The following is a 14,872-nucleotide window of genomic DNA, read 5'->3' as shown; positions in this document are numbered from 1 at the left end:
GCTAGCCTCCACTAGGGACCAAGCCTTTAGTGTGCAGGCCCTGCCCTGTGGAACCCCCTACCAATAGAGGTTCGGCAGGAACCATCCCTCCTTTCTTTCAGGCAGCTTTTAAAAATTTAAATTTTTAGATAGGCCTTTTAACATGATTCCCCGCTCCCCCCCAACCCAATACAGTGTTATTGATGCTTTTATTATTGTTTTTCATGTTGTTTATATTGTTTTTAATTTTTTATGCCTTTGTATGTTGTAAGCTGCCTTGATTTAATCTATGAAAAGTGGGGCCTATAAATACTTAAATAAATTAATTAAATATTCCAGCTGGTAGAATCTAGTTTGAATGGTCTTGGAAGACATATTCCCCCATTCCTTACAACAGTTACTCGTTTTATTAGAAAAGGAAACTTTTCTAATAAAACAAACATTAAAAGTCTCCCAGAGTAATTCCCTAACCTCTGGTATTTCAAAACAGAGAAATCTAATTTCCATCAGAGTAAAAAGTGGAGTAAAAGTATCAACAACTTTTTCACAGTGTAAAAACACAAGTGACTGTGCAAATGTATGTTGTCCCACAGATTTAATTTGCATGCATGAAAGAATAATCCCACATTTTCCATTTTGAACAACTCAAAACGAAAACAAACAAACCCTGCAGTTCACAAACCATATTATATATCTCAAAAATCTTAACTGTAGGGGATCTAAAGTGCCACAGAAATTTATTATCAGCAATCTTCAATGGTATTTATTGTTTTTAAAAAATTAAGAGCAGATAGTGTCATTTAACTGAAAAGCTACTGTATAAACAAATGCATGTTTTATCTGTCTCATCTCTGCCACAAGCATAGCACCTAAAGCAGCTTCCAAAATAAAAATTCAAAACAAATAATCACAATACCAAATACAAAACAGAACTGAAAGGCTATTAAGTCAGATGGAGCACTACTGGCTCCATTTGTTACATGGCCCAGCTTAGCTGGTTGCAGCAATACTTAACTCCCTTACCAGATATGGTGGCGGTGCTGAAACAGCAGGGGCAATCACAGCTCTCTCCTCTGGAAAGCTATTGTGGTGGTACTGAGAGGAAAGATCCTTGGCCAGATCCAGCATCTGTCGGGAGGATGAGCTGGGCTCCTGGGGGGTTGTCAGAAGAGGATTCAAATGGCTGGCAGAGGGAGGAGGGAGGAACTTACCCTCTGTGGAGCGAAGCCGAAACAGAGGACATGCCAGAGATAGGGTTGCCTAGCAACGGGGAGCCTGAGAGCCTTGAAGTTTTAGAATCCCCCCCAGACATTCCCAGGCCCTCCCTTCTCCGCAGCTCAGAGCAAGAGGGAGGGCTGATCACAGCAGAAAGGCGGAGAGATGGTTTACCCTCAGCTCCTCCTTTATCACCCATAGGGGAATCGGACACTTCAGAAGAGGAGGAGGTGATGCCTCCCCCCTCACCACGCACACGCAGACGGTTGAAAAGACAGGAGAGAAGGGGGGGAAGGCGGGCAGTACCTGAGGGGGAGTTAAGGAGGAGCGAAAGGTTGCGCGCCCGTTTAGCCCCTTCTTAAAGAACAGGCGGGAAGCAGCCCCTTGCTCTGTCAACTTTCTCCCAATGTCGCAGGACCTGTATCCCTGTATTGCTTCATGAGAAAGCGCAGTCTTTGTTGGACATTACTCTAATAAAACACGAATTAACTACAACCTCTGGTCTGGTTCCTGAGTCGCATCCTGGGCCTGACAGCTTGACAGAGCCACCTAAATCACCCTCAACGCTCTCTTCACTTGACTGGGACAAGATGTCAAAGGGAGCAGCGGGGGGGACGAACCCCACTTCTGAGACGGAAGAAGTGAAACTCTTGAGGACTAAGGTAGCTGAATTGCAGACGGATGTCCAAGCCCTGCTAGCAGCAGTCAAGGCGCTGAAGACGGATAATCAAACCTTGAAGGCCACGATAGACCAGATGTAAACAGCCCCTCCAGCTGCCGCAGTAAAGGTTCCCATTGGATTGCCCCCAAAATACGCGGGACAAAGTGATCAGTTGGCAACTTTCGTGGCTCAATGTGAGTTATATCTGGATGTCAGGCACATGGAGTTTCCAGACGATGGGGCTAAAGTGGCCTTCGTGATTAGCCTTCTGGAGGGAGAAGCTGCAAAATGGGTGACTCCGTATCTCGTGAGAAAAGATACTGTCTTAAGAAGGTACAGAGGATTTATACAGGAGATGACCGAGATGTTCCAAGACCTGCAAAGAGCTGAAACAGTAGCGCGGCAACTAGGCGCTCTGAAGCAAGCTAAAGGGACTGTTTCCGAGTACACTAACGCTTTTAAAATTCTGTCCCAGGAAACTGGTTACAATGACGCCGCCCTGATGTTTATGTACCGGAGTGGATTAAATGCTGAAATCCTGGATGAGTTGGCCAGGACCTCCCCCCCCCCCGCTGACCTACCAGGGCTCATCCGGCTATGCCTACAGATAGATCACCGGATGGAAGGAAGGCGCCTGGAAAGGAAGCAGGAGGTCCCGAGATACTCAGCCTCGGCATCTCACAGCAAGACCCTTCCCTCTGCAGGAATGGCAGGTAATGCAGCTGAGGGACAGGGAGGGGCTAGGCCAAGACTGTCGGAAGAAGAAAAGGAAAGACGCCGCCGAGAACGTTTATGCTTTCATTGTTCAAAGCCGGGCCACGTGGCCAGAGACTGTGGACTAAAAGGGGGGAAAGCTGAGCCGTCGGGAAACTAGAACACCCAGTCCACGTGCAGGCCGGTGGACTGGGGGCAGCGTTGTATAAAGGCCCCCCAGCGATCCAACCTCCCTCAAAGGGGTGTTGGTCTTGCCTATTCGGATTACAACTTCCAGAGGAGTGGTGTTTAATTCCACTGCCTTAATTGACAGTGGAGCCTCCACAAATTTTATTGATGTAAAGTTAGTCAAGCGTCATGGAATTTCCCGGTGGAAACTGAATGCTCCCCTAGCTGTGGAGACTATCGATGGGAGACCCCTGAAGTCAGGAGGGGTGACACAAGCCACGGAGGAAGTGAAACTTCAAATCCCCGGGCACGAAGAGTTCATTTCGCTATACGTGTCAGATCTCTCGAACTTTGAGGTGATTCTGGGAATGCCCTGGCTAGCAAAGCATGAACCCACAATAAGTTGGAAGGAGGCGGTGGTGTGGTTCACCTCACAGTATTGCCAGGAGAACTGTCAACCTGAAGGAATCAAGAACACCTTAGCGGGGGCAGTGCAAGAGATTGAGCAAGTGACCCTGCCACCAAAGTATGAAGAATTCAAAGGTGTGTTTGATGAAAAGGAGGCAGAGACTTTACCCCCCCCCACCGCCCTTACGACTGTGCGATTGATCTAGTGCCAGGAGCCAGCATTCCATCAGGGAGAATCTACTCTCTCACAGAGATTGAGAGGGAGGCCCTGAAGGAATTCCTGGATAAAAACCTGAGACGAGGATTCATACGCCCCTCACAATCCCCTGCTGGAGCGCCACTATTGTTTGTGAAAAAGAAGGGGGGGAACTCAGACCCTGTAACGACTATCACGCATTGAACCAGATCACCATCCCCAACAGCTACCCGCTGCCCCTGATCTCAGAGTTGTTGGACCGACTGCGCTCTGCAAAAATCTTCACGAAGTTGGATTTGAGAGGAGCGTACAATCTGATCAGGATGAAGCAGGGAGATGAATGGAAAACAGGGTTCTTGACCGCTTACGGACAGTATGAATACCTGGTCATGCCGTTCGGACTTTGTGGAAGGTCAGGAATTTTTCAAAAATTCATGAACGACGTGTTTAGAGACTTGTTGGACACATATGTAATCTGTTACTTAGATGATATCCTGGTGTTCTCAAAGAACCAGGAAGACCACGACCAGCATGTGAAGATGGTGTTGCAGAGACTGAGAGAAAATCACCTGTATGCTAAATTAGAGAAATGTGGATTTGACCTCAAGTCTCTAGACTTCCTTGGATATCGAATCTCAGCGGAAGGCGTGGAGATGGACCCAGGGAAAGTAAGCTGTATATTGGACTGGGGCCAACCTGTCACCAAAAAGGATGTACAACGGTTTTTGGGGTTTGCCAATTATTACAGAAAGTTCATTCCAGGGTTTTCCAAATTGACAGCTCCTCTGACTGACTGTTTAAGGGGAAAGAAGAAGTTTCAATGGACAGAGAATGCCACCCAGGCCTTTGAGGAGCTGAAGAGAAGGTTCGCTTCCGAGCCCATTCTGCACTTTGCTGACCCGACCCGCCCTTTCATCGTGGAAGCAGATGGTTCAGATTTTGCTATCGGGGGGGTCCTTCTGCAATTAGACCAAGAAGGAAAGGAGCTGCACCCCTGTGCGTACTTCTCTCGGAAGTTAAAGCCTGCAGAGAAGAATTACACAGTTTGGGAGAAGGAGCTGCTGGCCATCAAGGACTCTTTTGAAAACTGGAGACAATACCTAGAGGGGGCCCCTCATCAGATCGAAGTGCGCTCCGACCACAAGAACCTGGAAAGCCTCCAAACTGCCAGAAAGCTGAACCAGAGACAAATAAGATGGTCCCAGTTCTTCACCAGGTTTAACTTCAAGATCACTTACCAAGCCCAAGCCAAAAACCAGAGAGCTGATGCCTTATCCAGACAGCCACAGTACAAAGAAAGTGAATCCGAGGACCAGCCTCAGTACGTGATCCCGCCAGAGAAATTAATGTTGGGATCATGCCAGTCTTCGTGGGAAGAGGAACTCAAAAAGGCACAACAAGGAGATGCAGACGTACTAAAATATGGGCAGGAGACGGGACAAAGTCAAGACTCAGAAGTAACCTTTCACTGGAGGAATTGACTATTATGGTTCAAAACAGCCAGATATGTGCCAGAAGGAGAATTAAGGCTCAGAATCCTACGCCAGTGTCATGATTCCATCACAGCGGGACACTTTGGGATTTACAAGACCATTCAGAACGTGGCCAAGGACTTCTGGTGGCCTAAAATGCGTAGGGATATTGAAAGCTATGTAAAGTCCTGTTCTGTCTGTCTGCGGACAAAAACACAAACAGGAAAACCAGCAGGACTGTTACAACCGCTACCTGTCCCACATGAACCCTGGAAGGATCTCTCCATGGATTTTATAACTGATCTACCCAAATCCCAAGGAATGACAGCCGTTTTTGTCGTGGTAGATCTACTCACCAAAATGGCGCATTTCCTCCCTTGTGCAGGGGCCTTAGAGGCTAAGGAAACGGCCAAGTTATTCATCAAAGAAGTCTACCGACTGCATGGGTTGCCAAACAGTGTAGTCTCAGACCGAGGAACTCAGTTCACAGCCAAATTTTGGACAGCAATGTGGAAACAGTTGCAGACGGAATTAAAACTCTCCTCCGCCCATCACCCCCAGACAGATGGGCAAACGGAACGCTTGAACGCCATTTTGGAAAGATATTTAAGAAGTTATGTGTCCTATCAACAGACTGACTGGGTATCATATTTGCATTTTGCAGAGTTCGCCTACAACAATTCTCTACACTCCAGCACTCAACAAACCCCATTCTTCGCGAATTATGGATTCCATCCTAAAGTCTTTCCAAGCAGCTCAGAAGGAATGCTGGTACCGGCAGCTGAGGACTTCCTAAAAGAATTGCAAGCGGCGCAACAAACACTGAAACAGCAGTTAAACGAAGCCAAAACAGAGTACAAGCGAGTTGCTGACCTGCACAGGAAGGAGGGCCCCCCCTTCAACCAGGAGACCAGGTATGGCTGTCCACCCGTTTCCTCCAGATGCCGGGCAAATGTAGAAAATTACAAGACAAAAGGGTGGGTCCTTTTGAAATAGAAACTCAAATTAATCCCGTGGCGTACCGGCTGAAGCTACCTGACACGTTTAAAATACATCCTGTGTTTCATCGATCCCTCTTGACGAAAGCTGCCCCTCCCAGTGAGCTGCGGCCGGAGGAGCCTCCTGGGTCCCCACTCCTGATAAATGAGCAGCTTGAGTTTGAAGTTGAGGAAATCTTGGATTCCAGGATCAGACGCCACAAGCTGCAGTATTTGATTCACTGGAAGGGCTATGGAGTGGCTGACAGATCATGGGAAAATGCAGGTGATGTGCATGCTCCAGAGTTAGTAAAACTTTTCCATCAACGTTTTCCTCACCGCCCCAAGCCAGACAGGGGGAGGGGGGCACAGCTTGAGAAGGGGGATGGTGTCGGGAGGATGAGCTGGGCTCCTGGGGGGTTGTCAGAAGAGGATTCAAATGGCTGGCAGAGGGAGGAGGGAGGAACTTACCCTCTGTGGAGCGAAGCCGAAACAGAGGACATGCCAGAGATAGGGTTGCCTAGCAACGGGGAGCCTGAGAGCCTTGAAGTTTTAGAATCCCCCCCAGACATTCCCAGGCCCTCCCTTCTCCGCAGCTCAGAGCAAGAGGGAGGGCTGATCACAGCAGAAAGGCGGAGAGATGGTTTACCCTCAGCTCCTCCTTTATCACCCATAGGGGAATCGGACACTTCAGAAGAGGAGGAGGTGATGCCTCCCCCCTCACCACGCACACGCAGACGGTTGAAAAGACAGGAGAGAAGGGGGGGAAGGCGGGCAGTACCTGAGGGGGAGTTAAGGAGGAGCGAAAGGTTGCGCACCTGTTTAGCCCCTTCTTAAAGAACAGGCGGGAAGCAGCCCCTTGCTCTGTCAACTTTCTCCCAATGTCGCAGGACCTGTATCCCTGTATTGCTTCATGAGAAAGCGCAGTCTTTGTTGGACATTACTCTAATAAAACACGAATTAACTACAACCTCTGGTCTGGTTCCTGAGTCGCATCCTGGGCCTGACAGCATCCGTGAAGTCTTTTACAGCATATTACAGGCAGAATGTTGGACAGTTGCCCTTTTACACATAAAAGGAACATGTATACATCTTTAATGGGAAGGCTCACTGTCTTTAACAATGTGTGATCCGTATCTCCACAAAAAGGGTGTTGCCATCAGGTCCCTATTTTCATCTGTGATGTTTTGGAGCTTCATACATCTTAGTTAAACCAGCCATTCTGCAGAGCTTGGGAAAGTTACTCTTTTTAAACTACAACTCCCATCAGGCCCAGCCAGCATGGCCACTGGATTGGGCTGATGGGAGTTGTAGTTCAAAAACGTAACTTTTCCAAGCTCTGCTATTATGGCCTAACTATATTTCTAGAATGGTTCAGAAATAGTTGAAATATAAATGAAATGTCATATAGCATGACAGCACTTGTAACATCAGATTGCATATTTCTATACTGTACACTTCCCCTAATCAGTGAGAAGTGGTCGTCTATGCTGGGAGACCACTGGATCCTTAAGGTTGTTTGTAATGTTTTGCTTTATTTACAAATAAAATATGCGGAGGCAAATAGTAGGCCTTCCTATAAGATTGTAGATCCACTGCCCCCAGATTGTAGATCCACTGCACTCCCAAGGTATGTCCTCTCTTCTCTAACAGCTCCCTTGCTCTGACTCACCCAAATTGTATAACTGCTTCTTCTTCACAAAACACACGCACATACCTATGCCCACTCACTTTAGCATGTGTCAGGTGTCATCTTTCCCAAGCTCTGATAGGTATCCTATCACACTGGGAGATTTCCAACCACATCCTATAACCATTACCCCTACTAATGAGCCATTAACCACCATGCTGGGCAATTAGTCCAGCCTATGCTCTGAGCAGTGTCAGGTGGCTGGATTTAGCCTTCATAATTTCCCACAATGTGCCAGCATGGCAATACATTGGGTGCATTGAGAGAAACCAGATTGCCTGGCCCCAGCATGTAAGGGTTACAGAAAAGAAAGGAAAGGAAAGGAAAGGAAAGGAAACAGAGTCTCAGTAACCAAACGAAGAATAATATTGAGTGAATAAACAAAACAAAACAAGGCCATCGAAATATTGACAAATACTGAAATAGTTGAAACAATACAGTACAAGTAGAAGATTAAATGATAAAACAGCTATGTACAACACTGAAAAAATACAAGCAGTATAGCACACATGGACAACAAAACAATTCTCCAGTAAATATAGGATGAGATCTCCTGGACTGCCCATGTAAGTCCATCAGGGTCCACTGATAGAGAATGACCCCCACCCAAGAAGTCACTTTTGCCCAGGACCTCCTAAAACTTTACGCCAATGTTGCTCTGAAAACTGCTAGGGAGTGTCAATTGGTTCATAATACAGCTTTCAAGCATTTTCCCATGCATAACTGTGGGAAATTTATCTTGCCAGTTCTCAAAGCCCTTCACTGGCTACAAGTGGCAGGATATGAACAATTTGGTGCTGACAGGCCTATGTAGATGTTTAAAATGTTTTTGAGCAGCCAGTCCTTCTAATGTTTTTATGTTGCTATACACCCCACCCTGATGTTTTGCAAGAGGGTGGTATAGGGTGGTATATAAATAATTTTATAAATAAATAAATTGAATAAATAAATCCACCTAACAAAAGGAATGTTTAGCTAGCAGCCAATCAAGAAAAACAGAGTGCTTGCATCACTTCTTCTAAGTGCAGTATAATATTGCATCATCCTTTCCCCTCCAAATTGATGTTCGAGATCTTGATTCTCAAAATCTACACTCAGTCTGTGTTTCTTTAGACAAGACAAGATGTAGGGTGAGACAACATAATCAAAGTGGTTATGCTAAAAGCACTACTACAACTTCACTCAGGCTTCAACAGCCTGGCCAAAGAGCTTTTTAAACCTACAACATTATCTATGAGTTGGTGTAAAGAGGCACTTCACTGTTTTTTAAGAAAAGAATGGCAAATCATACCTTGCCAAGTAACCTGGGGCCAAATTGATGTTATTTGTAGTCTTAGATAAACATGCTTGTTCCATTGCATGTAGCAACTGATTCTCCATTTCTTTCTTTATTTCAAATACTTACACCCTGCCGTTCCTCAATAAACTCAAGGCAACAAACTGCGTAAGTTAAAACAGTAACTTATTTGACAATACTAAATACAGTAAAGCAGCCATAAAACACAAAAACAGCAGAGGAGAAAAAAAATCAAACAGCCATCAGACAACAAAGTAGCCACCACAATTAAAAGTACCTCCAACAGGAAGGGAGCAACCATTTATTACTCAAAGGATGCCTAAAACGAAAGGGCAAGATGAGCTTCCCTTATCTACATAAACAATATAACCTGCTTAGTGGTCAGTGTATTTTAATGTCATTGAACCCCTCGTCTGTACGGTTTCTACCAAGTTTGTAGAAACTTGTAGAAACTATCTCAGGTATCTTTCACGATCAAGGCTGCTCTTTTAATATTCTCTTGATACATGATCAAAAAAATGCTAGGCAGACTTCAAAATATTACACAGACAGTTAAAAGAGACAGAATTGGCCTAATACCCCCCCACACTTTTGCAGGACCATTTGCCTCCTATGAAAATGGATAGGGATATTTGGCAATTTTATTGAGGTAGGTGAATTCTATGAACATAGGAACCTGCCTTATACTGAGTCAGACCTATTGGTCCATCTAGCTCAGTATTGTCTACACTGACTGGCAGCAACTCTCCAAGATTTAAGACAGGGATTCTCTCCCAGCTGTGTCTTGAGATGCCAGGAATTTAACCTGGGAACTTCTGCCTGCAAAGCAGATGCTCTACCACTGAGTTACAGAGTACAGTAAACCAACATAAAAGTGGAGAAAAGAAATAGAATTAAAACAGTATTAACAGAAAATAGAAGAGGGGTTCCCAGTGCATACCCAAAAAAAGAAAAAGGCGTGGGCCACACTCACATTGTACCTTTTCCCCACTATTATTCCACTTTAAACAGGCATGGCTTCCCTCAAAAAATACTGGGAAGTGTAGTTTATGAAGGGTGCTGAGAGTTGTTAAGAGACTCCTATTCCCTCATAGAACTTCAATTTCCAGAGTTCTCTGGAAGAGGGACTGACTGTTAAACCACTCTGGCAATTGTAACTCTGTGAGGATAATAGGAGTCTCCTATCAACTCTCAGCAAACTACCCTTCACAAACTACCCTTCCCAAGATTCTTTAGGGGAAGCCATGACTGCTTAAAGTGGAATAATAGTGGAATAAATGTACAGTGTGAATGTGATCAGAGTCACTGGAACAGAATGAAGAATAACATTGAGTGAATAAACAAAACAAAACAAGGCCAGCAAAATGTTCATTTGCTTGTTTGTTTATTTATTAAATTTGTTAGTCCATTTTCTACACACATATGTGCACTCAAAGAAACTTACAGTTAAAAAAATTAAAATTAAAAAGGTAAAAGATTAAAAATATATAAAAAGTTAAAAATAAAAACAGCACATAAGGTGGTGGAGCAACCCTTCTTAGGAAGGCTACACAACAGAAACGCTCCAAAAACATTCTAAAGTTAAGAACCAAATGCCTGGGAGAAATGTTTTTGCCTGGCATTGAAAGATGGTTAATGATGAAAGCAGCCATACCTCCCTGAGGAGCGTTCCACAAATGGGGGGCCACCACTGAGAAGGCCTGATCTCATGTTGCCACTCTCCTCACCTCCTTTAGAGAGGGCACACAAAGAAGGGCTTCTGATGCCAAGCACAGGTTCCTGGGTGGTACATGTAGGGAGAGGCAGTCCTTGTTAGCAAATACTGAAATAGTCCAAACAATATTTCTTCCTTTCAGGGACATGGTATTGATATATATTCACAAGGATATTGAGGCAATGAGGGGTCTTTAGCTGATATTCATATGTATTCATATGAAGAAGCAATGAAACGAATTTCAATCCAGGAGATCCATTTTGGTGACCTTCGTTTGGTTTGTTTATTCACTCAATATTATTATTAATTTAGTTCCTGTGACTGTCTCTTTTTTTAGAACAGTATTAAGACATAAAACCAACAAGCATTAAAAACTGGAGAAATAAAATAGGCTAATTTGAGAAGCCTTGGGAGAAAGGTTGCAACAAACATAAAAAACATAATAATGTTAGGACTTGCTTCACTTCTAAGGGAAGAGAATTCCAGAGACCTCAAAGCACACACTCTGTGCACGTGTCTGTCTGTGGATATGCTTTACTTGCAAGAAACTCTGGGTGGAAGAAATGGAGAGAGTTGCTGTAAGGGATTCTTAAACAGATATGATATTTTTAGGATGTTATTGTAATGGGAAAATGTTGTTTTAGATTATGTTATTTTATTTCATTGAACTTGTGTAAGGGAAGGTTTTATGGGAAGTACCTGACAGTCGCTGAGGCCGATGGCTAGTACAATATTTATTTATTTATTTATTATTTCAATTTATATACCGCCCTTAGCGAAATAGCTCTCAGGGCGGTGAACAAACAAAACAAAACAAGGCCAGCAAAATGTTCGCTTGTTTGTTTATTTATTAAATTTGTTATTCCATTTTCTACACACATATGTGCACTCAAAGAAACTTACAGTTAAAAAAATTAAAATTTTAATTAATTTTATTAATTTTAATAAAATTGTTGTTTACTATGATGACGACACAGTGTTGTTCCATGCAGCAGGGCATCTCCCATTACAAAGGATCACTGACAGTAACCAAGCTACCACTTCAAATAGTGGGAAAGCTATTTTTTCTTTATTTTTTTTAAACTACTCTCAGCCACCTTGTCTTTGGAGGAAAGATTTCACCCCTCAAAAAAAGATTAATCTAACCTGAGGGGAGGGAGCAAAGGGGAGAATCTAAGCCAAATACTTTGGCCCAAGCATTGCTTTTAGCTGGGCATCATCAGTTCCCAAATTATAGAAACATATTCATGTGATTTTGTTCCTATGTTTTGTCATTGTGTATTCTTGCTTATTAGTCTTGTGTTTGTTGCCTTGACCTCTGTGAGGATAGGCTCAATCAGCTAGGTCAAAAGACGGCTGGTATTTTTATTATTTATTTATTTATTCATCCATTTATATACCACTTATGTTTACATAAAATTCTAAGCGGTGTACAACAAGTCAAAACATCTTAAAAAAGCAACTACAAAAAAACCATAAAATACAGTTAACTGAACAAAACATCCTCTTTAGCATCAACAACATAATATAAACATTGCATATAAAATTAAGTACAAGAAAAAATCATAATATACATAATACACTAAACAGAATACTCCCTAAGTTTCAAGAAAAAACAAAAATGTTAAAACAAGCTTATTTTTAGACATAATAGATTGAACAAATCAGCTCATTTCTTAATCAGAGTATAATAAAAAGCAAAACAAAACAGCTGGCCCCCATTATAACAGAATTTTGTCTTATTACCATTGGGAAAAGAAAAAAATCATTTCGTTTACTCGAACACACCCTTTTTGTGCTATATATATCATCCTATATATATCATCCACCATAAAGGATGTTCTCATTTGGCTCAGATCAATGTTGATCAACCAGTTAAGGAGTTTTGCCAAAACCAGTTTGAACAGAAAGACATCACTCCATTTATGGATGTTTGTGTCCTGTTGCTGAAGATCTTAGCCATACGAGCCTGATTGTGAGCCAATATTGTACATATCAAAGTATCTAAATGAACTGTACTACCTTTCCTTGTTAAGTTAATGCCAATTTATTTGCTTCCCTACAGACATGACCAAACCTATTGAAAATATTCAGCTACCATTCATTCCTCCCACCACAAAACAATAACCTATTTCATTGGTATAATTTAGCATTTCAGATATTTGCAACTAGATTATTCTAATGTCAAAATAAGACAGCATCAATCAAAATCCTTTTCTGCTCATGTTTTTCAGAAATAACACATTGCCACAGGAAATGGAGGCTGCACAGGAGAAGGAAGACACTTCAAGACTTTAAACCTTTTCACTGAACTCCATGAACAAGTACGAAGTTGCTTCTCTGTGTCGAACTTCACAGTTTGAAAAATAACATGCCGCCCCTGTGGAACACAGAGATGCTAATAGTAAGGAGGCTGTTCATTTGTTCTGCTGAATAGGAAACCTCCAGGAACAATGGCTTCAAAAGTCTCATGTCTGTATGTCTTGACGGTTGTTTGCTGGGCAAGTGCTCTTTGGTATTTAAGTATAACACGTCCCACTTCATCCTACACAGTCCATAAAACTTATGACAGCATCTCAATAGCTAGGAAGAATGTCTCCTTTGGCAATATAAGGACTCGACCAATAAATCCTCATTCGTTTGATTTCCTCATCAATGAGCCGGAGAAGTGTGAGAAGAATGCCCCCTTTCTGGTTATTCTCATCAGCACGACACACAAAGAATTTGATGCCAGGCAAGCCATTCGGGAGACGTGGGGGGATGAGAACAACTTCAAAGGCATTAAGATTTCCACGCTCTTTCTTCTGGGGAAGAACACAGACCCCGTGTTAAATCAGATGGTAGAACAAGAGAGTCAAATTTTCCATGACATTATTGTGGAGGATTTCATTGACTCCTATCATAACCTGACCCTGAAAACATTAATGGGAATGAGGTGGGTGGCCACATTTTGTTCAAAAGCCAAATATATCATGAAAACAGACAGCGACATTTTTGTAAATATGGATAACCTTATTTACAAATTGCTAAAACCGAACACAAAGCCAAGGCGGAGGTACTTCACTGGCTATGTCATCAATGGAGGACCAATAAGAGATGTCCGTAGCAAATGGTACATGCCTAGGGACTTGTATCCTGACAGTAATTATCCACCATTTTGCTCGGGCACTGGCTACATCTTTTCAGCTGATGTAGCAGAGATGATTTACAAAACCTCTCTCCATACAAGACTTCTTCATCTTGAAGATGTGTATGTGGGACTCTGCCTGCGGAAGCTTGGCATCCATCCTTTCCAAAACAGTGGCTTTAATCACTGGAAGATGGCATACAGCCTGTGTAGATATCGGCGTGTTATCACAGTGCATCAGATATCGCCTGAGGAAATGCATAGGATTTGGAATGACATGTCAAGCAAGAAGCACCTCAGATGTTAGGATGTTTTACAGATGTAAATACTTTTTAAAAAAAATTGAGTAGAGAGTAAATAGCTATCTTTTGATTGGAAAATGGGGTGTTAACTTCCAAGAGGGGAAGGTCTTCAGTATGTTTTGTTTGGTCCTTCTTAACAGCTTTGATTTCTGATTTACAAACTGCACAATGTAACGGTCAAAAAAGCTAGAATTACATTTGTCTTGTCCAATCTCACAACTGTATACAGAGGACAAATGACTGCTAGACATTGTACAGTAGATCCTTGTTACACCTCTGGAATAGGAACCTTCCTCTAGTCTAAGGCAAGGTGGGCAATTTGAAAGTTCCCTAGAGCTTTTACCTACAAAGTCTTGTTAAAAGCCTAAGAATCCTAGTTTCTTTCTTTCTTTCTTTCTTTCTTTCTTTCTTTCTTTCTTTCTTTCTTTCTTTCTTTCTTTCTTTCTTTCTTTCTTTCTTTCTTAAGAGACGTCATGCTTATTGAAGAGGCAAAACTAAATGGTTTTTTTAAGGTCTTTGCTTTCAAATTAGATGTTATTCTCTCGGTGATTCCACAAGACAGGTTTCACATGTAGAATTTACTGGTTTTAGAGAGGATCCAAAAAGGGCCCATGTAAGCTTCCAAATGCACCCTCTGGTCCCTGACTCTCCAGGCTTCCTTTCTGACATCAGCCTCTGTTTCCCCCGAATTCTAGTGTTGCCCTGAGCAGTATCTGGAACATAGGAAGCTTCCTTATACCAAGTCAAATCATTGGTTCATCCAGCTCAGTATTGTCTACATGGACTGGCAGCAGCTCTCCAGGATTTCAGGCAGGGTGCTCTCCCAGCTCTACCTTGAGATGCCAGGGACTGAACCTGGGACCTTCTGCATGCAAAACATATGATCTGTCACTGAGCCAGTGCCCTTCCCCAAGCAGCACAAGGGGCTAGAAGCAAAAAATCAAGAATGTAT

At 43.0% G+C, this 14,872-nt stretch overlaps 1 protein-coding gene across 6 annotated transcripts in view; it reads left to right on the top strand.

Moving 5' to 3' along the window:
- B3GALT1 (beta-1,3-galactosyltransferase 1) overlaps positions 1-14,302 on the top strand; it is a 534,157-nt gene extending 519,855 nt beyond the window's left edge. For all 6 annotated transcript variants that reach the window (XM_061612925.1, XM_061612926.1, XM_061612923.1 and 3 more), the window contains one exon: positions 12,726-14,302. In XM_061612925.1, the coding sequence (XP_061468909.1) occupies positions 12,945-13,925 (981 nt within the window). In that variant the 5' untranslated portion in view covers positions 12,726-12,944 and the 3' untranslated portion in view covers positions 13,926-14,302. The remainder of the gene's footprint in view (positions 1-12,725) is intronic.
- Positions 14,303-14,872: the final 570 nt, after the last annotated feature.

This window comes from Rhineura floridana, chromosome 2 (assembly GCF_030035675.1).
Source record: "Rhineura floridana isolate rRhiFlo1 chromosome 2, rRhiFlo1.hap2, whole genome shotgun sequence".
NCBI classification, from domain to species: Eukaryota; Metazoa; Chordata; class Lepidosauria; order Squamata; family Rhineuridae; genus Rhineura; species Rhineura floridana.
The sequence above is the reverse complement of the archived record's forward strand: the minus strand, read 5'-3'. Positions and strand labels throughout refer to the sequence as shown.